At 21.4% G+C, this 26,844-nt stretch overlaps 2 protein-coding genes across 4 annotated transcripts in view; one reads left to right on the top strand and one right to left on the bottom strand.

Moving 5' to 3' along the window:
* LOC129611228 (G protein alpha o subunit) overlaps window positions 1–26,844 on the bottom strand; it is an 88,253-nt gene that overhangs the window by 29,885 nt on the left and 31,524 nt on the right. The window lies entirely within an intron of this gene.
* Window positions 209–26,844, top strand: LOC129611226 (probable cytochrome P450 49a1). Its single transcript, XM_055524242.1, has 13 exons — window positions 209–493; window positions 2,321–2,403; window positions 7,111–7,276; window positions 12,776–12,856; window positions 14,019–14,135; window positions 14,582–14,658; window positions 19,815–20,010; window positions 20,110–20,275; window positions 22,066–22,235; window positions 23,241–23,319; window positions 23,659–23,761; window positions 25,352–25,476; window positions 26,558–26,844. Exons 1-13 carry the CDS (start codon window positions 381–383, stop codon window positions 26,669–26,671), a joined length of 1,590 nt encoding a protein of 529 aa, XP_055380217.1. The 5' UTR covers window positions 209–380; the 3' UTR covers window positions 26,672–26,844.

The following is a 26,844-nucleotide window of genomic DNA, read 5'->3' on the forward strand; positions in this document are numbered from 1 at the left end:
TTGTTTTAATATCATAGGGTTATAAAGGTACATCTACATTAATTACGTATCTACATTAATTATAATTTTATATATAATATTTTTGTTAAAATATAATTTACATTTCTTATATGAAAAGTACTAAATTTTGTGTTAATTTTGTGTGTATACATTATTATAATTATGTTTACATCGATTTTATGTAGAAATTTTATATTTACAGAATAATCGAAAACCATTTGTTCTTATTCAAACAGCACATGTAATATCGATTTATTTATTCGATAAATTTGTACTTACTGAATAAAATAAACAAAAAGAAAAAAAAAGTAAAAAAAAGTAAAGATTTATTTAAAAAAACAAGAACAAATTTTAAAACAAAAAAAAACAATAATATAAAAATGACCAAATGTCTTAGGAAAAGTTATGTTTTATTGAAAAATGCTTCCTATTCTACAGCAGCAGCAGCTTTACCACAAGAGATTCAAACAACGTCAATTTTCAAAGAAAAAAGGTAAGGAAAAATTTTCAAGTTTTTATTTTGTTCGATTTTTGATTTCTTTTTTTTCTGGTTTAAAATAGAAAAAATAAATATTTATTTTGAGGAAAAAATAAAGGGAACAAGCAAAAACAAAAAAAAATAGAAGGAAAATAAAAATCTCGTTTATCTGAGCATTTTGGGTACACAAATTTATAAACACACATCCATACCTATGTACATATACAAACATTTATACACATGTAAATTGTAATAAATATTTTCTTTCATTTTTAGTAATTTATGTGCATATTTACAAAAAACCTGATGTAGGCTTATATATCTATGCAGAAAGAAAAATATGAACTATTCATATTTTTCTTTTAATAAAAACCACTTAATCTTATAATATATCTGGATAGAGATGGCATGAATAGTAAATTATTTCTTTGCCCTAGAAAATGCCTGTAAACAAATTGTTTTTGTAAGCAAATTGACTTTATAACAAAAGAAAATTGAAAGTGCTCTTCATTAATTAAAGATTTAGAAGTAATAAGTCTTAATTTTGAACATTATTTTATTTTCAAAGTAAAAGTTTTTCTTTAATTTTTAGTAAAATATAACATAGTTTAGAATTTAAGGAAGAATTTTTAAATTCCCGATATTCGTAAGGTACAATAATTTTATCACTTCATTTTGCAATTGAAATATGGTAGTAGTCTGAAATACAAATATCCGTATTGTAAAAAAATCATTAAAGTTTTACAAAACGTTTACAATTTTATATAAGATTGTAGCACAATTGATACAAATTTTAGTATACGTCATATTCTAATAAATTATTCGTTTATTTCTATTTTATTAAATAATTTAAAACTCTTAGTAATACAAGCATAAAAAAACAAATAACGTACAAATTGAAATTATTGTAAATGGGTGTAATATCATGTATTGTATTTTATAACATTTGAAATTAGTAAGTACACGTACCTATATATCTATATACATATTATACGTATACATGTATTATAAAGATGCTACTTTACGTAGATGCTACTTTACTTTTTCATGCTATAGTGAATCAACAATGACGACAACATTATTCTATTTTTATGATACTACAAGATCTATATTTTCTTAGGACTATATATTATATTATGTTTGTAAATATAAATATTTTTTCTTGAAAAAATTTAAAAATCAAAACGAAAACAAAACATTTGAGTGCAAAATAAACAATAGATATTTAAAATCATATAACGACCTTGAATTTGATTTGAACGCACCTAATAAATTCGATTTGTACAAATTAATTATTTTACTATGTAATTGAAAATTTTTGAGACCAAAAGATAATTAAATGCTTGTATTTATAGAAGACGAAAAAAACAGAAGTATTGAAAATATATGTACATATGTACATATACACAAGTATATTAATTTGTTAAATATTAACATGTTGTTAGCTGATAATTAAAAAAAATATGTCCAACTTGAAACAAAAGATTCAACTAGGAATATCGACACAAATACGTAGTACAATGGATATTATGCTTTAGTTTTATATTATGAAAATTTTTAGTCATTCAAACGAATTGAGAAATCAAATAAAAGAAAATTTGCACTTAATTTATTTCATTATTTTTCGAAATTAAAGAATTCGTTATGGTCTCAAATTTTGGTATCTTCATTAAAATATTAAATTTAAATTATGAAAAAAAAATTCTTTAACTTAATACCCTTAAGTGTATGTATGTATAAAATAACTGTAATATATTTTAAATGAAAATTATTAATAAAATTAATATTCACATTAAATTATAAATTTTAAAATTAATTTCAAATTTAATTTTTTTCTAATAGAAATGTTAAACCATTTTCTGAAATACCAGGACCAAAAGGTTTACCTTTTATTGGGAACTCATGGAGATTCGCACCAATTATTGGTAAGTTAAAAATGTAATATTTGTACCTATGTAAGTATGTATATGTATAATATTTTACATACTTCAATTTTATATAAAACAATTAGAAAATTCAAGGTCTTTAATTTTAAGTTTGGCACTATGGTATTTTAATTTTTTTGAAAAAAAAAAATTTTTTTTTTTTTTGATATTTAAATATTAAATAAAAATATTTACAAAAATTTTTTAAATGATAACCTTAGCCTTTTTAGTATAAAACTCTTGTAATTCGCATCATAAACTTGGCATTCAAATTCTATTTTAATTGTATAATGTTTTAGTATATAGAAATATTTAGGTATACACATATTTTATGTATATAGAATTTGCAAATTGCAATATTCTATTAAAAAGTAACCTCTGTAAATGACCTTGCGGTTTTTTCGTTCACTTATATATTAATGTCAGTGTACACATGTAGTAATAAACATTGTGCGAAAACTATAAATTATATTTATATGAATGTGAATGTAAAATATTTATAAGACCTTCTATTATGGAACGTCATAATAAATCCTCGAAATATGTGTGTATATATGTAGAATAAAAAAAAATGTTATATGTATAAAAATACCAAAAAAAAAATTTCAGATTAAAAATTTTCAATGAGCCTGTACTTTATATAAATATTATACACATATAATATATACACATACATATAAATAATTTGTTTAATTGTATGTGTTGTATACTTTAGTAATTATTATTATTATTTTAAGATGCACTTGATCCGACTCAAGTAAATTCTAAATGGAATTAGCCAAGGTTTTTTCTTTTAAGTTAAACAATAGCTTTCATTTACGTTATACATTATATTATATGGCCGTACATTCATTCAAAATTATTTGGAAAATTATATTTATGATAATTGAATTTACCCATTAAGCTACTAAATGAAACTAAAATTTTAAATAAAAGAGAAAATTAGATTTATTAAATATGATTAAGAACTCTGGGTAAAATAATAAATATCTATAAAAAGTTGTAATTTTATAGGGACATAAACTAGTTTTCAGGTTTTAACAGGATAAAAGATGTAAAGCAACATCGAATAATTCTCCTCGCTCAAATTACATTATACAATCATATTATATAAGATAGTTGCTCAGTTTCTTCGCATTTACTGAGTAAAATAGCGATCTAAGCGATCAGGCCCTTAATCTATTAAGATAAAGGAAAAACAACAGAAACATTATGATTATAGATTATAATTTTAAAGTATGTATATGAACGTATAAATGAGCGTATAAGCTTTCTAAATAGTATTAATTTAATTAAAAAATGCTACAAATTTAATGGTACAAATTAATGGCATTGATTACGAGCATTTTGCCGAATTCATAGAAAAAAAGTATAATATATTTTGCATAATATTTTTATAATTAATTTTACTTTAATTTCAATAAATTCTACTTTTGACGAAGAAAGGATTAGTAATAATTGTAGAAAATTGCTTTTGAAACTATTTCAATTTGAATACTTTATATTTTTTGTGCTACATCAATTGAATAAAAAATGCCCTATAATAACATTAAATTAAATCTATTGAACAAAATCAATTAATTTTAAATTTCAACAATTTTAAAATATTGGTATAATTATTTTTATCGCATATTTCTCCAACAATTGCCAAATAAATTATATGAAGTTTGGAGTATAATGGCCTTATATAGAATTAAAACCCTTATTAATTTTCAAAGTGGTTCAATTATAACATAAAACGTGCGTTATAATATGAACTAAAGAAATTGATGAACAAAATTTTTCCCATATTGTGACATTATGTGAATTATGTGATTATAGATATTATATATTAAATTTGTAGAGAAATAAAATATTATATAAATGCATACATAAACGATTCATATTAGGAAATATACATATATACATATACATAATTATGTAAATTATAATTTTTAAAAGAAATTTTTTAAAAAATTTTCCATTCATAAATTCATATTTTAGTATATGATAAAGGTTAAGGCCATGATTTTCAATCGTTGAAAGAAAAATAAGCGCTCTTTCAATTCAAAATACAAAAAAAAAAGTTTTTTATAGTGTATTATACTTGCATCGCATATGTATGCATATTAAGTTGTACAAATACATAATATAATTGAAGAAAATATAGTAAAGAATGTCATTCAATAGTTACCCTTTTTGTACAAAGTACACACAAAATTTATAAGAGAAATAAAAAAGAAATGCAGTCAACAAGTTTTCACAAAATTATACATGCAAAACTGTTAAGTTGTGATGTTACTTTTATAAATTTATATGTATACAATAATATACGTATATCAACATATATTGGAGCGTTATTTTGTTAATGTTACAAAAATATACCTTGCGAGTGTTAAAACCTATTGCATATTATTTGTGCTGTAAAATTGTATGAACCATACTATAGTAAAATTAAATTAACATAAATTTTTTTTTATGCTTTAAGTTTTATGAGCGATGCTGATGATTATAATAAACATTTCAGATTTATTTAAATGATAATAAGTACATACAAATGTACATATATACATATATTATGAAAATTATTTAATATTTAGTTTACCGTTTACAACACAGTATAAACTAAAACTAAGCAAATATTCATCCGAATTTCGTAATTTTCCCCAAGGGGGAATGAACTAGATAGAAAAGTCATGCTTAATTTCAAATTATAAAATGAATAATTTATGAAAGAAGGCAATTATAAGCAAATATAGAAGAATATTTGTAAGAAATCAATATTCTAATAATTATTATGTACAATTTGAGACAATTGTTTTTTGAGACAATTTGCAACCCAGCCCATTTTAATTTTGGCGTAAATATTTTTAAACTTCATTTCCATTCTGTATAGAAATAGGATTTGATAAGTTTAAAAAAAATTAAAGTTAATCTACTGCACTACTTTATAAAACTAAATTTTCCTATAAATTTAAAATTTTGTATTGGAATTACGAGTATCAATATTGTCAAGTTGATTTGTTAATCAACCAATTTTTCAAAAATTTATTTTAAAATTCCTATAAGTGAGTGGATTGAACAAAAAAAAAAATTCAAAATAAATTTTTTTTCCTCTTTTGCTCTCACAGTTATCTGTGAAATTTAAATAATACTTAATTATATGCATTGGAATTTCTTTGCCCACTTTTAGGCTAGTTACATAAATTTTAAAAATAAATTATGTTATAATGACATTTTTCTATCCATTAAATTCAATATTATTTAAATTTATTCAATGTTTAGTTGTTTGTATTCGTTGTGTTATACATAAAATGCTAATTATAATAAAAAGTTTATTATTTTAATCTTCTTGTTTCTACATTTAAGATGTGGGGCATAAAGTAATTAGGAAGAAGAGTTATATAGTACCTATAAGCTGTTTTCTAAAATAAATAATTAAAATTAAATTAATTTGAAAATAATTTTTTTTTTCTTTTGGGATTTTCTCGTAATAAAAAAAGAATAAGAAATTCGTATAAAAAAAAATAAATTCAAGAAATTGTGTATAAAAATTTAAATTTTTTGTAAAAATAAGATCTTGAACTTAAACTTGATAGTTATGGTTTTTATTTTGTTAATCGTTTTTTATGAGAAAACATTTTGAACATTTTTCATGGGTTTTTGTTTTCAGAACATTAGATAGCCTAAATTTTTGTTCCATCCTCGCATGTAAGAAATTGTTTCTCGTAAATGTATAGGTGGATTAATAAAATTTCAAGTGTAATTTGTACAGTTGATCTTTTGTTAATTCGAACAAATACCCCTCTTTATTTGAAAAGTGATGTGAAAGTACACATTTTATATTTTTAGATTTGATGAAAAACAATCAAAATGTCATTAAAAAACAACACCATGCGATTATAGTAAAAGAAAGGAAAGAAAATTTGTAAAATTTCACTTTAAGGTAGACAACTTTAATTATAAATTACCTTGTAGCATAATTTTTTATATGTTTTTCTTGTTTTTGTATAATAAAATCTTAAATTAAATTTCTTTATGCGATATGAAAAGCTAGTATGTGTTTATCTGCTGTTTTTAATTTTGCAAATAAAGAAAAATTTGCAATTAAGCGTTTTTTTTATTTTATTTTAAAATTCTAAATTTTTTAATTTCCTCTAGTCTAAGTTGACTTCAGGTCAATACTTTATGCTCCAATTGTGAATTAATAACTACGAATTGAGTTTTTGTTTTTATTTAATATATATATTATTAAATTGGGTTTACGAGTATTGGGGTTACTCGTTTTTAATATTCATTACGGAAATTAAATGGCATAAAAACTTTTCACAATATCAAAAAGATTAAAAATGTATACATAAGAGATGAATAGGTTCTGAGTGGTAGATTTCAGTAGATTAGAGTGTCTTGAATTATTTGACCTAATTGAAATTGCAAAAACTTTGTATACATATGTATAAAAAATTCATATATTTAAAAAATTCCTAATACTTGAGAATTTTGCAACGAATTTCAAAATTTTTATAGAAATATGTATGTTCAAGTTATAAACTTAAAAAGTGGTTCACTTTCAATTCAATAAAAAATTATAATCATTTATTTCTATTGCTTATAGTTCGCATATTTTAAAAAAAATTTATTTAATAAAGTCTTTGATCAAAAAGCATGAAAAAATTAATTTGTATAAAACCTTTTATTTAATTTTTTTGCAATACATTTTCTTTGCAGGTCAATACAAAATCAGTGATTTAGATAAAATTATGAAAGAATTATTTAATGTATATGGAAGAATTGTTAAAGTTGAAGGTTTAATTGGACATGCTGATCTTTTATTTGTATTTGATGGCGATGAAATACGAAATATTTTTAAACAGGAAGAAACTTTACCGCACAGGTAAAAATAAAAATATTTTTTATACACATTAAGTTGTATAACAATAATAATTACTAAAATCAATTGTGGTTTTTTAATAATTATTGATTTTTGATTATTAAATTTTGTAGTTTAAAACTTTAAAATTTGTTTAAAACACATTTTGAGTTCATCCATTTTATAAAATTTGTACATATACACATACACATATACTTATACATATTTAATTCAATACCTTTTAGAATTTTAATTAATCTAAAATCTAAATCCATATTTGAACTCCTTACTTTTTCTTTTCAATTTTATTGACGGTAATAAGACAATTTTTTATATTTCCATCGTCCTTTTATATTTTTTTATATATATATATTTTATTTAGTTATATGTATATGAATTTATGTATGTACTTACATACGTACTATACCTATTTACCTATATATATAGGAACGATAATATAAGTCTCATAAAATTTTTTATATGTTTATATGTACATTCCCAAATTGCCAAAAACGATATAAAACGAAAAAAAAAATTTGTTTTTTAATGTTTTGGGAGAAATTAAAATTATCTAGATGTCATCAAGTTTATATAGAATTGTATTTCATAAATATTTTAAATTACAAAATTCACAACATTTATAAATTATTATTATAAGAGTGGCCATATAATTCAAATGAGTATGATGAAGTTACATTTATTGTGAACAACTCACAATATAAAATTTATGACAATATTATAATGTTATAATTTTTGACCTCAGCTTATCGTCTTATTTATTATTATATACTCCTTCTCCTGATATATACATACATATATGGATACATATTATGTGTATGATTGTATAAAATTCAAATATTTATGTTACTATGTATAACAGATATTTCCAAAAATAAATTCTATTTTTTCCTTTTAACAAAAATAAAATAAGAATACATTGATATAGGTAAAAAAGATTACAGACAGTATTTTAAGCATATACATAAATCTATGTATCCATATAGTAGATATAGGTAAGTAATAGAAAATAAAGTTATACAGAAAAATATTTCTATTATAAATAATATCTGTCTATAAAACAAGTTCAAAAAGGAAAATTGTATAATGAAAAGAAAAAATTAATATACAATAAATATAACAATAAAATAGTGTTTATATATATATGTATATGTGTATATTGTGTATTTGCACACAGTAGTTTTAATATACAGAATATATCAATGAATCATTAGATATGAAATCAGCAAAAATTATTATTTTCATGGTTTAAGCATTTATTTTCACTTCAAAGTACTTTTTTTTATAATATGTGCAAACACACCTAAATATATGTATAATGTCTGTTGTTTATGAATTTTGTATATTTCTAATCTAGGTACACCTACTGCACTATGATCTACATGAGTGTCAAAAATATTTTTCATAACAAGTCTTGTGAATATTACGAAACGATATAAAAAGTGACCAAAACAAAATGGTTGAAAATGAGAAAGATAAAATAGAATTGTAATAAAATTATCAAGAGAAAATTTTGTTTCCAAACTAATCACTATGTATAGAGTAAAAAGTAAATGTCAAATGAAATCTTAAATTTGTATAGTACTCTTTTTAAAAACTAATTTTGTCAAGCCTCTATTTATTTAAAAAATGCAACGATAAAAATTTTAATTGACTAATTTTAGCTTTGTAATACCATTATGTTAGTATTCTTTTTCGGATTGTTCATTTTACTCCTACCGATATGCAACAAGAAATTAGAAATTATAATAATTAATTTCCTAATTATATTTAATAAGCACCATCATATAATGTAATAATTTAAAGCGTTTTGATTCAGGGGGATAGGTGTACCAAATAGCTTATATTATAAAATTTACAATTACAACAAATTTTATATATACCAATATTATATGATCATACTAATATTTTTCAATATTACACCTGTAATATTGAATTATTAGTATATATTGACACTTAATTCAACTAAAAATTGAGTTATTAACTTTTGATTAATGGACACGTGTTATACATTTCAATTTTCTATATGATTACATATATAAATAAATTCAATAATCTTGCGTTTTTTTTTTTGTCTTTTTCACAAAATATTTTGATAAATTTTGAGTGTTCTAAATTGTAAAACCAAATTGGAAATAAAACAAAGGATATTTTTTGTATTAGAATCGTCCTATTTGCAGCACATTTTGTTGTACTGCGTACAATTGCGTTAAAATTAAACTAATAGTGATAATAATGTGGATAATAACATTAAAAGGAAAATCATGTGTTATTATATGATATCATCAAACGTAGGAAATTTTTTTGTTTTTTAGTATAATTTATCAAGGGATTATTAAGTAATTTCTTAATTAAAAACCTTTAATGATTCTCTTCGAATTCATAGAATAAATTTTTAATTATTTTAATTATATTAATTTAATTGAGATGATAATGCAAAATTTTTATTAAAATTATAATAATTATATTATGAGTACATATAACAAAATTAATTTTCAACATTCATTCTTTTAAAAAAAATTAAATTATTTTTCAAGAATCATTAATATTAAAATAAAAACATTTACCGTCATAGTATAACACAAAACAAATTTACACTATATTTTCGTCAATAAAACTTAAAATTTTCATTTAATTATGAAAAATTTAAAATTCTTTATAATTAAAAACAAAAAATATTTTCTGTATAACATTTGAACTAAATTTACAATAATATTTTAGAAAATTTGTAATTATAATAAAACGATAAATTTTCTTAATTTATGAATATTTCCAAAAAAAAAAATTTTTTTTTGCAATAGTACATGTTTCCCTTTTCACCATAGAATATTGAAAACAGAATTTATTTTTCAAAAGTTATTCTGACGTTCTTTTTATAATAATTAAAATAAGTATTTATTACATGATTTTAAGAATTATTTATTCTTAAAAATAAATTATTTTGAGTAAATATTTTTACTATGCTATACATGTATATATACAAACTCATATATTTATAATGGATTATTTGTTTATATAACAGATTTTTACGTTTTAAAAATAATTTCATTTTATATATTTTTTTTATTATACATTGATCGGATTGTATTATACAGATACAGTTATATATACATATTTATATATATATAAATATAAAAAATATTATACATATTATGCATCAAAAAGAATTTTTTATTTTTATTTTTACTTAAATTTATGAGATTATTAAATAATATGCATACATTTAGGCGAAAATAAAAAGAAAAAGGAAAGAAAAAAATTTTTTTTTATATTTTTAATTTTTATTACAATTGTTATATTTATATTAATACATATTATGTATATACCAACTTTTATAAATTACGTAGGACGAAAAGTGCAAAAAAAACAAATTCGAAGCCAAACATTTTTTGATCATAATTTTTAAATTTTCAACAAATGCTTGAATTGGTTTGGTTGAAATTTAATAGAATTTTCTTATTTTGTTCGCATTTTAAATTAGATTCTGTGCGAGACTAAGCATTCGTAAAAACTTTTTAAATTCGAAGATCTTGAAATTTTACGGATTTACAATTCATGGCAAAATAGAATGAAATACCAATAAATGCAGAGATCCAAGCATCTTAAATATAAAAAGTGCTCGTTTTAGCTACTATGTAGCTACTACATCTCAATACAAATTATGATACATTCACTTATTTCTTTAATCTAACTGCTTTAAAAATTCGCATAAACTAAAAATGATAATCTTAAGATGAGAACCAGAAGATTGCGTAATCTAAAGATAAGAAACGCATTTGAGAAACATAAAGAATATTTCAAGATTTTATTGTAGACATTTCACTAAATTACACACTTTTCCTAATAAGTTCAATTAATTTATCAATTTTTTTTTGGTTCACGAAATAATTTAAGAAAAATTTAAGTTATCTAATGTTATATTGTATTTTAATCTTAATGCTAAGGTTTTTCATATATAATTTAAAATTATTCGACAATATTGACAGACCTTTTGTTAATTTAAACGAGCAGTAATCAATATAAATTCTTCAAAATGAATAATTGGGCAAAAATTATTCTTAACGAAAAAAGATAAAAATTAAATTTTTTTGATTTTTAAATCAAAAAGAATTACGAAAAGGATGGGGCGGATTTTTTACTGAGATTAAAAATGCATTTATTTAATATTTAATATTCAATGAAATTTTTCTCAAATCCCCAAAGTATTATCATATTATATATGTTTGTATATATGTATATATATAAAATTTTATATAATGAAAACATATTTAAAATTATATTTGTTATATGCTCATAAATTATTTTTATGAAATTTAAGTGATTTCAGAATTAAAATAAGGAAATAATATTTTTACCTTTAGAAAAACAAAAAAAAAAAAAAACAAAAGGTACAAGTAATTTAAATTCATTTAAAATATTATATTATGTGTATGGCTGTATGAATATATACATATGTATATGTACTTTTGATTTTTGTTTTTCAATAAACTGTTTCATAAAATTAACAAAAATTTATCCTCGAGGAACTATATTCTTAAAGTATTCCCCTGGTTAAATTTTTTACTTATACACAATGTGTCATATTATGTTCTTATAAATACGTTACAATAAGTTCACGTACTTTTATATTTAAACGTATATGTACTTTTTTACCTTTTAAATATGTACTTCATAAGTATATGTTTTTGTGCATATATGGAAATTTTAGGGTGGTCACCGTTTAATGCAAAGAAATTAAAAATTATTTCGATATGTTGTAATTGTGGCATTTTTATAGGTGAAAAGAAAGCCACATAAATCATATTTTGAGCACCTGCATATGGGTATCGAAGCGCGTATAATTTTTAAAGGAAACAAGATATTGTTAAACTTGATATACATATATACTATACGGTATATATTTCAATAATGAACAATTATAAAGTAAGAAAAAATATTACCCTATAATATTGAACCATATACAGGTCCAATATTTTAGGGAAATTAAATAACAACAACTAAATAGCAACTATTTCTTTATCTTACCGTTTAAAGTAATAAAAACAAAAATATTTGACAATTTTTTAAAGCGATATATATTAAAAGAACTTGGAGATATATATATGACTGGGAATCGATTCCACACTTAAAATAAATTAATAATAATTTAAAGAAGACTTAGAATTATACTGAATAAAAAAAAAAGGCAAGTTTTCGATTCATATTTAATATAACAAGTGTGGATGTGACAAAACTGTTTTTTTGTGATCCACTCTATATATCCCTTTCTTGTATTTGTTACAAAATATACTACATACATATTATATGGATTACAATCATATAATATGAATACGAGTTATAATTTAAGATAAAAAGTAAGTATAACATTAAAATTACAGTAACTTTACTACTCGTATATCTATATATATATATATATATATATAAAATAAAACGTAATAACAAAAATCAAAAAGGAAAAAAGAGAGTAAATTTAATTTAATTTAATTTTCTTATTGTATATTACAGACCATCTATGCCATCACTAAAACATTATAAAGGTCAACTACGTAAAGATTTTTTTGGGAACACAGGTGGATTGATTGGAGTGTAAGTGAAGTGTAATTTTTCTTTTCACCTTTTCTTTTCCTCTTTTTTTTCTCTCTTTTTTTGTCAATGTTAACTGTATAAATTATAAGATTTTTGTTTTTCTTTGTATACCTGTATATACTTATATTGTTTTTTTTCAACTTTTCTTATATTTTTCCTTTACTAACGTATATATATACAGTTTCTTATTTGTATTTTGGGGTTAAAGCATTAAAGTTTAATTTTCATGTGATGTTTATTGGAAGGTTTTCTTCTTTTTTACTTAAGCTTGAATTTTTCCTTTTTAATCCTACCCTATATTAATACTGTATTCAATAATATTACTGTATATGTGTATATGGAATTGCCAAAGAGAAAAAATTTAAAAATTTTATAATGTAGTAAATTAAATTAATTTACTGAAAATTATTAGTTTGCAGGAATTTTCATATTAAGATTGATACAAATGTATAATGGCTTCATAGAACTAGTTTGCGTTTAACATTGAATTGATATGATGTTAAATTCATTAATATTATATTTATGGTTTTTTAGAATTCTGGTCAAAATTTTCAAGTGTATTACAGTCGGATCTCCATTTCCCTATCAATATTTTGCAGCAGAATTATAGTTTTGATAGAATGAAATAAAATAGTTTGTGTTAAGATTAATTGACGTCTTACGAGAGTGCGTAAATTTAAAAGTAGTGGTTCATATTGTACATGAAATGCTTCACAAATTTAGTTTTCGGAAAAAAGTCAAATATTTTAATTTATAACTTGGTACAAATGAATTCTTTGAAAATTTTAACGACTAGAATTTATAATATCGATAAAATTTCCTGTCATATCGCAACTACATTTATATAATACCAATATGTATAAGAGTATAACAAATTGATTAAATGTTAATTAATGTGTAGAATACAAAATTTAAATTGGTTGAATGTTAAAAATTTTAGAAAATATTTTTAATAAAATTTTTTTTTTTTTTTTGAATTTTTGGCAACACCAATCATACAATCTCATTCACCACTTTTTTTCTCTTTACCTTTATTTTCTTTTATATAACAAAATATTTTTATCATAATCATACGAACATTATACAATGTGTATATATGTTTATAAGTATATAGAAGAATATATAGTTATATATATATATTTTTTTTTGAATTTTCTTTTAGACACGGCAAGGATTGGGAAAATTTTAGATCTGAAGTACAACATATTTTATTGCAACCACAAATGGCTAAAAAATATATTCAACCTTTAAATGAAATTGCCGATGAATTTATGGAAAGGTGTGTCCTCGGTTGCTTTTTATATTTTTTATGTACTTTATATACATATATATATATATATTTTTTATGTACTTTTAATACATATATATATATATATATGTATATAAAGTATATATATATATACTTTATATACATATATATAAATGTATATGCTTATGTATATATATATATATATATGTATATATATATATATATATGTATATATATATATATATACATAAGCATGTGTATTATTGTTTTATTTTTTTATTGTTCTTTATATTACACAAGAATGTAAGGTGTTTTTATTTTTTATTTTTACTTTTTACTTTTTGTTTTCTAATCCCTTATATCGTTGAATGTTTTCTTCATTCCACGTTTTACTTTTTTATTTTTTTTTTGTATAATAAACACTCTTTTTTTGCGTACTTTTTCATTTGTATTTGTGCTTGTGTATTTCTTTTAAGGATTCATGAGATGCGTGATGAAAATGACGAATTACCAGGAAATTTTTTACATGAATTATACAAATGGGCATTGGAATGTAAGTTTTCGTTTTTCTTTTTTATTTTATTCTAAAACTTTAGTGTATATTTTTTTCAACCACTTAGTTTTCGTTTCCCTTTTCATGTTATGATGGAATTGATGTATATTATAGGATAAGTACATAGTTTGGGTACCTAAAATTTTGAAATTTTATTTTAATTTCATTTATAAATTTTTTTTTTTTGCTCTTCTTTCGGAATTTTTTATTTAGAGGTCCTCCGGTAAAATTAATTTTCGATGACGAAAGAATAAAATGATCTATGACCGATCGATATAATTTTATTTAAATATATATATATGTATAAGAGTAGATAGATAAATGTTTGTATGTATGTGATTTATTTTGGGTCCTTTAAGCACAAAACCAAAAATAAAATAATATAGAGATAAAAAAAAGATAATGGTCACTATACGCCATGTGTTTTTTTTGTTCTCCCGAATTTTCTTTCTTAATATTTTGACCTAAATTTTTTGTTTAGGAAAATGCTTTATACGTATTGTCTATACATACATATTATTAGAAATTTAATTGCTTGAAATACATACAAATATAGAAAACCTGTACGAACAATTTAATATTTCAATATTTTAATGGGATTTTCTTTTTTACAATTTTTCTTTATTTTACATACTTATAATGATAAAAAATTCCTGTACATTTTTTAGATTTCATCAAAACACTTATACTATAGAGGTTCGCCTTTAAATTTTCGACTTGAATTTTATAGTAAATCTTATAATTAATTGCTATTAACCAAAATTCTTCTAAAAAATACACAATTTTAAGATTAACTGTAATGCTATATCCCAAACGATCCATTGCATTAACTAAATCCTTATATTGTAATTGGAATTTAATTGGATTTTTTTAATATATTTTTAAGATAGAAATAAAATTTGGTTTCTATATGAATTTTATAGCGGTAAAGATATAAAAGTATGTAGATTTCTATATGTATGCATATGTAGAGAAATCATTTATGTAAACACGTAGAGGCATATACTATATGAAGAAGATTAGAAAAGAAAAATCCCTGTTTACACGTTATTCTGTATATGTTGTCAGAGAATAAAATATCAATTTAAATTTAGAGTAAAAAATAAATATTCAAATTTTCAATCAAAATTTAAATTTAGTACAAATAGAATGCTATTATTTTCGCATAAATTAAATGAAAGTTATCTAAAAATGCAATATATTATGTATATGTATATGGTTTTTGATTATTTCCGTGTAGTACACTATTTTAAATTTTCCCTATCAAAAAAAGGAAGGAAAAAAACTAGGTTAAATCACTCCCGAAATTGAAAATTGTATATGTATAATAATGGGTGAAGAGTGAAAATGTGCTTTTAATAATGAACGAATAACAAAAAAAAAATAAAAAACAAAAAAACGTGAATCAATTTCTAAAATTACATTTTCTGAAATTTTTCTATTGTTTTCACAAACATCTATTTTAAATCACAATTTATTTGTCAATCGAAAATAAAATACATGATAATAAATTTATAGAATTTTTCAATGAAAACAACGGCTATTAAAACTATCAAGTTATACTATAGAGAGTTTCTATATAAAAATTTTGCATCGGTATATAGAAAATGAAAAAAACTCGTAATTGAGAAATTTATGAGAATAAATTACCCGTTGTTAAGTATAGCGATTCGAATCAAGTATTACGTATTGTTGAAGTTATAATTTTTATCTAGAATTTTTTTTCAAAATAATAAACATATTATGTACATACCTATAGCTTATGTTGAAAAATTAATAACCTAATTAATTACTGAAACTTATAAATGCAATAGTAATACACTAATGCAGTGTGTTATAGAAAAATTAAAGTAAACATTATAGTATTTTCGAGGACGTCACAATAAAATTTATTAAGAAATAATACTAAAAAACATAATAAGATTTTTTTCTTTTTGCTAATTAGTTTTACGTACTTTTATTTCTGGCATTTTGTGTGTGATTTGCATAGTTTCCAGATTTAAATTGAATTTGCCATATTACAAAAGAAAGACTTTGGTACCAAAATATTTATTAAATTAAATTATTGAACATGAGTAAAGAATTGACAATTTAAAACTAAATATTATGCAATTTGACGTTCAAATTGCTGTGGGAATGAAATTTGTTGCTAATATTGACCATTCAACTCTAATTGCAGAATTGGTAAAGAAAATTAAACACAAAATTTTCCATATTTCAGTCAAAATTTTTAAGAAAATCTTTTGTATTTTATTGAAATGCGTACATGAGTACCAATTTTTTTAAAATTTAATTAAGGATAGAATTATTGAAAATTTACCATGTACAAAATACAAATTTTATACAAAATACAAATTATTTTCGTATTTATACTCCCATATAATATGTAATATGCAGTTACGAGTATTAATCCAGTTTCATTAGAACGTATTTTTTTTCTAAATTATTTTATATACACTATAAAAGATATAATAAAATATTCATAATTTTGAACATTTATTTTATTATTTTATTGTATTTTTCAATTGTTATAATAGCCTCTTTTCTCATGTGATTATAATAGTAAATTTTAATAACCAACCTACATAGTGTATACGTTTTTTAATTTATCTTAAAATTGTGCGTGCATATTTTATATTAAATACATTGCTATTTGTTTAATGTTTACATATTACACAAACATTTATGAAGGATACGTAAATTTTTTGTTCTAAACTTGTGTAGGTGGTAAAGTATATATAATAAGTACATACATATGTATATAACATATTGTGAAAAATAGTGGGATTGTAGAAACACAATATTTGCTATTTGTATGTTTTACTTCTTCGTAAAAAAAGGTTGTAGTTCTCATTTTAAAATAATTTATTTTGTTTAAGAAAATAAAAAAATATGCATATTACTATATGCAGGCCCGGTTCTTAGCAGTTCGACGCCCGCCCCCCTTTTCAAATAACGAACACTTTTCAAAAAATATTGCACATTACGCATAATAAATCACTTTTTTGTTACTTTATCATGCTGAGTGCAAGCTTAGTCAAATAATTAAAGCCTGGAATTAAGCTTTTAGCTTTTTGTTTCACAATGTTTACAGTGGTCAGTGAAATTACCAAAAAGAAAGAGAAAAATTTTCGGAAAACACGTAATGGGAAAAATTGGAAAACAATTTACTTTTTTTTCAAGTTTTCAATAGCGCCCCTGTTTACCGGCGCTCATTGCAAATGTTTACTTTGCATACATGGTATGTCCGCCCCTGAGTGTATGTATATAAATGTTTGCTAATATTTATACGTATTTAGCTATAATATATACGTACAATATTTAGCTATAAAATATATAACTATTTTCTTGAAATATTTCTTAAATTAAAAAAAAAGTAGGGACTTTTTTACGCATAAAATCAAAAAAAAAATGAAGAAAAATACAACAGAAATAAAATATATGGAATATAAGAATATGAAAAAAAAATCAATATTTAATTTAGATTTTTATCCAAGTTATTTGCGTTTTACTAAGATAAGAAAATTTTGGAATCCTTGAAATTACATTCCTTAATTTTTTTCCCCTGCTTTTTGTTTTCCTTTTTTTGTGTTTCTTCTTATACTCATTACCTTTAACCTTATTTTAAAGGGATTATAGCATTATTTGTACCATTTTTTTTTTAAATTTTTAAATGTATAAAGAACTTCGAATTATTTTGGTTAACCAAATAGTTTCAATTGTATAATGTAATTTTTTTATTATGTATTTATTTAATTATAATAATAATAATGTTGAGGAAATCAAAAATAAAAGAAACTATAAAACAAAAGATAAAAATTTGTTACAATTCACGCACGTTTTTAGTTTTTACTACATTCTCAATAATATTTAAAAAAAAATTTATATTCACCGGCTATGTGTCCGACCCATATATCCATGCAAACCATTTATCTGCTTATAAAGCTTTTATACCTTTTAAATCTTTAGGACATAAAAGTTATAATGTTATACAGCATAAAGAAACAGATCTTCAACGGAAAACTGTTTTGGAAAACAGAAAAAAAACTCAGAAATTCTTAGTTCTTTTAACCACAAAATTTTGCAATATACTAAATGTACATTTAAGGATCTTATAGTATAACATAGAGAATAATGTTTATTAAATTTATACGTTTGTATAATATAATGTATGTATTTTTCTTATTTTATGAAACACATATTTTATAACAAAGTTTTATTGAAATCTTAAGCTGAATCATTTTTCTAACGTGAATTTAAGTTTTAAAATTATTACAAAGAATCTATGTAATTTAATATAAAAACTGAAAATTTGCTTTAGATTTAAATAGAGAATTAACCTCAAATGAACGTATGTATGTATATGTTATATAAAATAGAATGTTAATATCAGAAATTCAATTGCATTAAAGGAAAAAAAAATTGTATAAATTTTTATAAAAAATAATTATTTTTCTCTCGAATAATTTTAGTTTTCCATTTTAAAAATTTTATTTTTGTTTTAAATAATAAAAAAAGCATTGAATTTTTACGCATAATTTAATTTAAATAATTGGAAAATTTTAATTATTATTTTTTTTTTAAAGTTTTGGAAATTTTAAAATATTGTTACAGAAAATATTTTTTTTTTCATTTAAATTTTAATTAATAAGTTGGCCAAGATTAAATATGAAAATTTAAACAAATTATTTTTCACATACATCATAAATTTAAAATGGGCACGAAATTATAATAATTTATAAAACTTTCATAAATGTGTACGATTGTTAGCTGAAGAACTGAAAAATTTTATATTGAATACAAAATTCACACAAACAATTTTGATTATAATAATGTACACCTGGAGAACTGGTAATATAAACAAGTACATATATTACAAGTAGATATAAACTATGTGGAATAAATAGATTTTTCAAGAAACTTCAAAAAAAAAAAAAAGAATACTGTACAACATGAATTTTGTAACATTCTGATATGAAAGCTATCAAAAATTCTAAAGTTGGTTCCAAAACATTTTTAATAAAATTTTATAAGAATTCAATAAAATTAGATTGGACCTCAATTATTTGTACAGAAGTTCAAAATTACAATCAATTCCAATTTTGTTTTATAATTTATTATTAGAATTTATTAAAATTTCATTTTTTATTTTATAGCTGTTGGTCGTGTTGCATTAGATACACGTTTGGGTTGTTTATCAAAAAATGAAACAAATGAAGCAAAACAGATAATTAATGAAATTAATACATTTTTTACAACAATATTTGAATTAGAATTAAAAATGCCAATATGGAAATTTTATTCAACCAAAGCATATAAGAGTTATGTTTCAGCTTTAGATAGTTTTACAGAGTAAGAAAATTTATTATTTCGAAATTTAAAAAAAATAAATTTATTTTAATAAAAGTACAATATTTCTATTTAAATCTATTGTATATTAATATTTTACAGAATATGTATGAAATATATAAACAAAACTATGGCAGAATCAGAAAAATGTAAACATAAAAAGAATGAATCCGATATATCAATTATTGAGAGAATTATTGAAAAAACTAAAAATCATAAAATTGCAACAGTTTTAGCTTTAGATTTATTTTTAGTTGGAGTTGATACGGTAAATATAATATACAAAAAATACTAATATATGATTATTCTTATTCATTATAATATACAGTGAAATCCTGAAATTTTATATGAAAATAGAACTGACAACAAATTGTTAAAAACCTTCATATAAAACGATTCATTTTTTCGTATCCTAGAAAATTATCGAAAAATTACAAACTCAAAACTTTAATTATTTTTCTTTTAAAACTTGAAATTTGCTCAAAAATGGAAAGCAGCAAATAAATTGAAGAAAATAAAAGAAAATTCAAGAAAACTTATTCAAGTAAAAAATTTTCTTATATTATTTAGTCGAAATATGACTGTAAGTAGCAAAAAGTAACCATAAAATCAAATTGTTGTGTACAATGAAAATAGTACGTAGAATTTTTTATTATAAATATTTACAAAACCAAAAGCTATGGATGAAAAAATATTGCGTTCTTCAAAAAAAAAAAATTTCTTTTTTGGAAAAAATAATTTTTTTTTTGAATTATAAATTATTAGAAGTAAAATTTATTCTATACACTTTGAAATTGAAATTGAAACTAAACAAATGATTGCAAAATTACCGTAAAGTTTGAATTTTTTGAATTTCAATGAACAATTTTCAATTTAAACGCAATATTTTTTTTTTTAATTCAAGAGACGGGAAATTCAAAAATGTATATTGAAATATTTTTTATTATGTTTTAGCATCTTTTATATTATTATCGTGCTGGTAGACAAAAAAATAAAGTTCCACATGAAATTTCAAATATAGAACTAATACATGAAAATATAATATAATATATTCCACGATCACATCAAATATTCCACAGATTTCACAGATATTTTGTGTATTTCACCTACTTTGTTAGATTATAGTATGACTAGAACTCTGTGAAACACTATTTAATTTTTATTAATACTTTACCAACTTTGATCTTAATTCGAGAATTTGATCTTAATTCTAAAGAATTTTATTATTAAACTATAATCGAAAATAAGAGCAATCATAATGAAAATTTGTTAAGGAAAATTTTAAAATCGCGCAATTTTGAAAACCATCTCATACATACAATTAAAAAGCAGACTTAAAACTAAATGTTTGAGCTCTTTAGTAGAATTCCTATTAAGTTCACGAAAACTATAAAGAAAAAACTTTTTTTTTATATTTAATTTGAAAAGGAAATTGAGTAAATGACTAGAAGGTCCCTTTCACAAATTCATACAAAACAAAAAAGCCAGACTATATTCATAGAAATTTCATACAAAAAACATTTTTTTAACTGGTTTTTAGGACTACTACTTTTAGAATACATATATGAACACCTAGTCATTTTTCTTAAATAATGAATAGGAAGAAAACCTTTTTTCCTTGAACGCAAAAACTTACTTTTTTTTACAGAAACAAGAGTAGCTTTTGATGATAAATTTTAATGACTTTAATTAAGAATTTTTAATAATCAAAACACTTTATGATTTAAATACTGAGTTATATAATTATTAAGGGCATACATGCCTACATATGTAATATCCATATACGTAAAGAAAATCTTTTTGCGGTTTTCTTTTCTCAAATTTATTTTTTTTTAATTCAATTAAAATTTTCCGGAACATTACATTACGCATGTGGAAGCATAAATACAGATAGGAGAAGTCAGTTCATAAATAGTTCACTTCACATTCGTATATATATTCACTATTAAATAAAATAGTAAAAAACTTCTATGAATAAATGCTTTGTAAATATTTTTAAAGAAAAATAAAATAAAAACAATTTCTTTAATATTTTCTGTTTTCATATTTTACTTTTAGACATCAGTTGCAGCATCGTCCACAATATATCAATTGAGTAAAAATCCCGACAAACAAGAAAAATTATTTAATGAATTGAAAAATATTTTTCCAAATCAAAAAGCAAATATTGATCAGAACGCATTAGAGAAAATACCATATTTGCGGGCATGTATTAAAGAAACATTAAGGTAATATTTCATAATTTTTATGTACGTAGTATGTGTTAATATTATGTTTTGCTAGAGAATGTTACCACCAATATGTATATTATTTTAATAAATTAATTATGTATAATTAAATTTAGTGATCAAGTTTGATTTAAATTGAAGATCTTACAAATTATTGCATTTTGAAAGCTTAAATAAGTTAGAGAATCGGGAAAAAACTATAATGTACTTCACAAAGGAAGAATGAATTAAGTTTATTATAAATAGTTTTTTTTTAATAATTTAATTTGATTAACACAAGCGTTTAATTTTAAGATTAATATTATTGTAAAATATTGCATACTTATCGGGGCTTATTTAACAAGATAATATTATATGACTTTATTGATTTTTTTAAAAATTTATTAATGATTAAAATATTGAATAAATTTAAAAATAATAATTACTAATAAGCATAATTATCTAAATATATATAAAAATATATGCAGTAATATTTTTTAAAACACAATATAATTACGACAATATTAAATAATTGGATAAATAATGAGAATTGTATTAGAAATATATAAGAAACAGAAAGAAAATTATGTATAGGCAATTGTATTGTGTTGGACATTTAAATTTTAAAATTTCTAGGAAAAAGAATTAATAAGCTTTATTAAGCCTTGCTTATGTAGCTTTGAAATCTTGTACTATAATTAAAGTATAGCAATTACTATAAAATATAAGCAATTCTGTGGAGAAATCTCACAGTGTACAAAACATACATATAAAATGCTGGCAACATTAATATAAATTGAATAATAAACTACAATATACATTTTTGCATATAATATTTTCTGTTTACAACATTGTATATATACATATAGTGATATTTTTGCCTAAATATTTATACATTATAATGTTTATTAGTACACTGTAAAAATATGATAATTTACAATTCATTTTTGTTTTTTCTTTATTTTAACATTTGGATTTATTCTTTGTATATTTTTCATTTATATTGGGAAAATTACGTATGCACAGAATGTATCCGGTTGTAATTGCAAATGGTAGAAGTTTACAAACCGATTCAATAATTGCTGGGTTCGAAGTACCAAAAGGGGTAAATATAAAAATACAATTTTTATTGTTATTATTTTGTTAAAAAATTATGCGATATTTTTATTATTGCCGTCACTCAAAAAATAAAAATAATGCAAATAAAAAATAAAATTGTGTTCTCGATAAATTTTTTATTTAATTTAATTTTGTTTTCATGTTTGCGTTTTTTTTTTTGCTTATGTTCTCAATTGTTTTCTTCTTTTTTCTCAAAATTTTTCATATAAACCCCAATACCTTCCCAACAATATCAAAATGACAAAACATGTAAAATAATTGACTAAATACCGCATATAAAAATAACAACAATCATCATCATTGTGGATCGTTGAATTGTATGTAGACGCATGTAATATTTCCTCATTTGGTGGTATCAAACGATTCAAAATATTTTACGGAACCAAATAAATTTGTCCCTGAGAGATGGATGAAATTCAATGAAGCTAGTAAGTTAAATTATTTATTTCACATACCAACTCATACTTATATGCACTTATATTTATTATATTAACAATGTTCTTTTGTGAAAATCTACATACATTATTGAGCATATAAATAAATATTTTTTATAATATGTATTCTCTTTTGAGTTCATCAATAAAATACAAATCCTTTTTTTTACCGAAATATGATTTATATAACATTTACTTTGATTTTTTATTTTTTTTTTGTTCGTTATGGCATTGTGTACCTGTGCGCTAAAATATCCTTTGCTACTTTTTACTTAAATCCATTTTTTATTCTTTTCATTTATTATTAAAAAAAAAATGGTGTAAATGACTTTAAATAAAATGAGGGGTGCAATTGAATTGATGAAATTGATTTGAAATAATATGTAGGCATGAACAATACACATGAATTTAAATATGAGAAAACGAGATTTTCATTTTAGTTAGAAAATACATAACTAGTACTTATTTTATGCATAAATCATATAAAATAAATTCAGTATACGAGTATATGTCCATATGAATGAGTATTAAATATATATGTCTGTTCATTTATAAATTTATAAATAGAACAGCATAAATTTGTGACAATGACAACTAAATGATTTATTAAATAATTTTAAAATCTGAATTTATACTAAAAAAGAATTAAAAACGAATTTTATTAAAATGGCACAAAACAGAAATGAAAAGAAAAAAAATAATTAGTAAAATAGATTCTACTTTACAATTCCCGAAGATTTCAGAATGCTACCGAAGTATATTAGATATTTTTTAAAGAAATTATGAGTCTTTGATAGATTGAATTGGGATTTGGAACCAAATATATGACAGTGAAAAAATACTTTTTGGAGGTTGTGAACTCAAAGAATGGATTTCTCAAAATATCTCAGAACATAAATTGTATACCTCGTCGAAGCTATCTGATCATATGTATTGAATTATCTTTAGAAACTTATGGGTAAAAATGGTTTATGGAAAAGTTCCTGAAGCGTATTTCAAGGTCTTTGTAACTAAACCATACGACCAAACTTGAGGAACCTTGAATTTTAATCAAAAGAAAACTCAGAAATGTGCGGACCCAAAAGGGGCTTATGCGAGTATTTTTTAAAACATTACGTAGCGTTAACTATATGCTCTATTTCATGGCTCTAGCTCTTCATTTTGATCTAAAAAAAAAAATTAAAAAAGTGCTTGAATATAAAATATAAGACTCAAGAAGCAATTTAATATTAAACTAATGAATAAAAATTTGAAATTTGCAAAACGGTACCTTTAATATAGATGCCATTAAATTTTTTAATTCTAGTAATAATTACTAACTTTTGTTGCCCATATTTTAATCTTGTATAAATTTCTTCATACTATGATTCAAATTGGTTTGTTAAATTTATAATAAACTTTACATATACAATAAGTTAGGTAAAAAAATAGTAAAAAGAGAGTTTTAAAGTTATTTATTATTATTACTTGTATAAGTAAAATATTATAATATAATATTTATGAAAATATGCTTTTAAAATATTAAAATAATTAAGATTAATTTTTATTTTTGCTCTCATTTTTTTTTCTCTTAAAAACATTAAGATGAATTATGTCCATATACAAAAGAAAAAATTCATCCATTTGTTAGTTTACCATTTGGTTTTGGTAGAAGAATGTGTGTTGGTCGAAGATATGCAGAAATTGAATTAAATACATTATTAGCAAAGGTATGTAATGATATTTCATATATACATATATATGTATACATGTATATATATACGTTTGTTGGTATATAATTTTTCATGTATTAAATTTATTTATTATAAAAAGTTTTATAATTAAAGTTAGTGAGTTGGTTTTCATTTGAAAAAAATACTTTAAATATTTTTTTAATTTTATTTAAAAGAAAATAATTAAATTTCAAATTGAAATCATAATTGAAATAATGCAACTTAAGAATAAGTTTTAAATATCTGATATGGAAAGAGAAAATTTATTTAAATATATTTTCCAAAATAAATTAAAAAAAAAGACATGCAATTAAAATTCAATTTATTATCCGATTCGTAAACTCATATAAATTTTTTCAAAACAAGTTTTAATTGTCATTTCTATGGTATTGACAAAATTTTTGAATTAAAATGGCTACAAAATCCAAGAGGAAAAAATAAATTGTAATAAAAAAAAAAATAAATTTGCAGCATTATTTCTATTATTAAGATTATATAAAATATTTAAGGAAATTTTATATGATTAACCTTGTAATTATAATAAAGCGGCTATTAAAACTGGCCAATTTTAACATACAAACTATATGTATGAAAAATTATAATATAAATAAATTTATTTTTATTCATTCCTGAATCCTGACTTTCGAAGATATCAGTAATGGGAAAAATGATGGAAAATACGATAAAAGAATAAAAATATATAAAAGGGTCATTTATTAATGCTTAATTTATTTTTATTATTAATTTGACCTTGGATAATCTTAATATAGAAGATCCTTTAATTTCAATTTTTTTTTTATGTTTTTGCTATATGCAAAATGTTTTTCCAATTTTCTTCTTCATCTTTTTAATTAATGTTAAATTGACAAATAAAATTAGAGGCAAAATGAAAATTTTTCTTTCAATTTTTTTTTCTTTCGTTATTTTGTTTTAATTTTACCTCTACAGTTAAAAACATTTTTTATTCAATCAATTATACTATATTTATAATTAAAATTTATAATTTTATTTACCAGCAATTTTCACAAATTATTTTCTTATTTCTTATTCATTTATTCTATTTCTTATTTATTTGCAGATTTTTAGGAAATATAAAGTAGAATATAATTATGGTGAATTAAAATATAAAATTAATTCAACATATATACCAGAATCACCGCTTAAATTCAAATTGACACCAAGAGAATATTGAGGAATGTACAAAATATTTTATATATAAAAATATAAATTTTTAGTTTAAATTATATTTTCATAAAATTTTAAGTATGTATGTATTTAAATTTTATATATTGTTTTTATATAAATTAAATAAATTTATTGAATTGTTGTAATATAAAAAGAAAATTATAGAAAATATTTAATAAT

The sequence above is a fragment of the Condylostylus longicornis genome, unplaced genomic scaffold (genome assembly GCF_029603195.1).
Source record: "Condylostylus longicornis isolate FDR11 unplaced genomic scaffold, ASM2960319v2 ptg000048l, whole genome shotgun sequence".
Classification (NCBI taxonomy): domain Eukaryota; kingdom Metazoa; phylum Arthropoda; class Insecta; order Diptera; family Dolichopodidae; genus Condylostylus; species Condylostylus longicornis.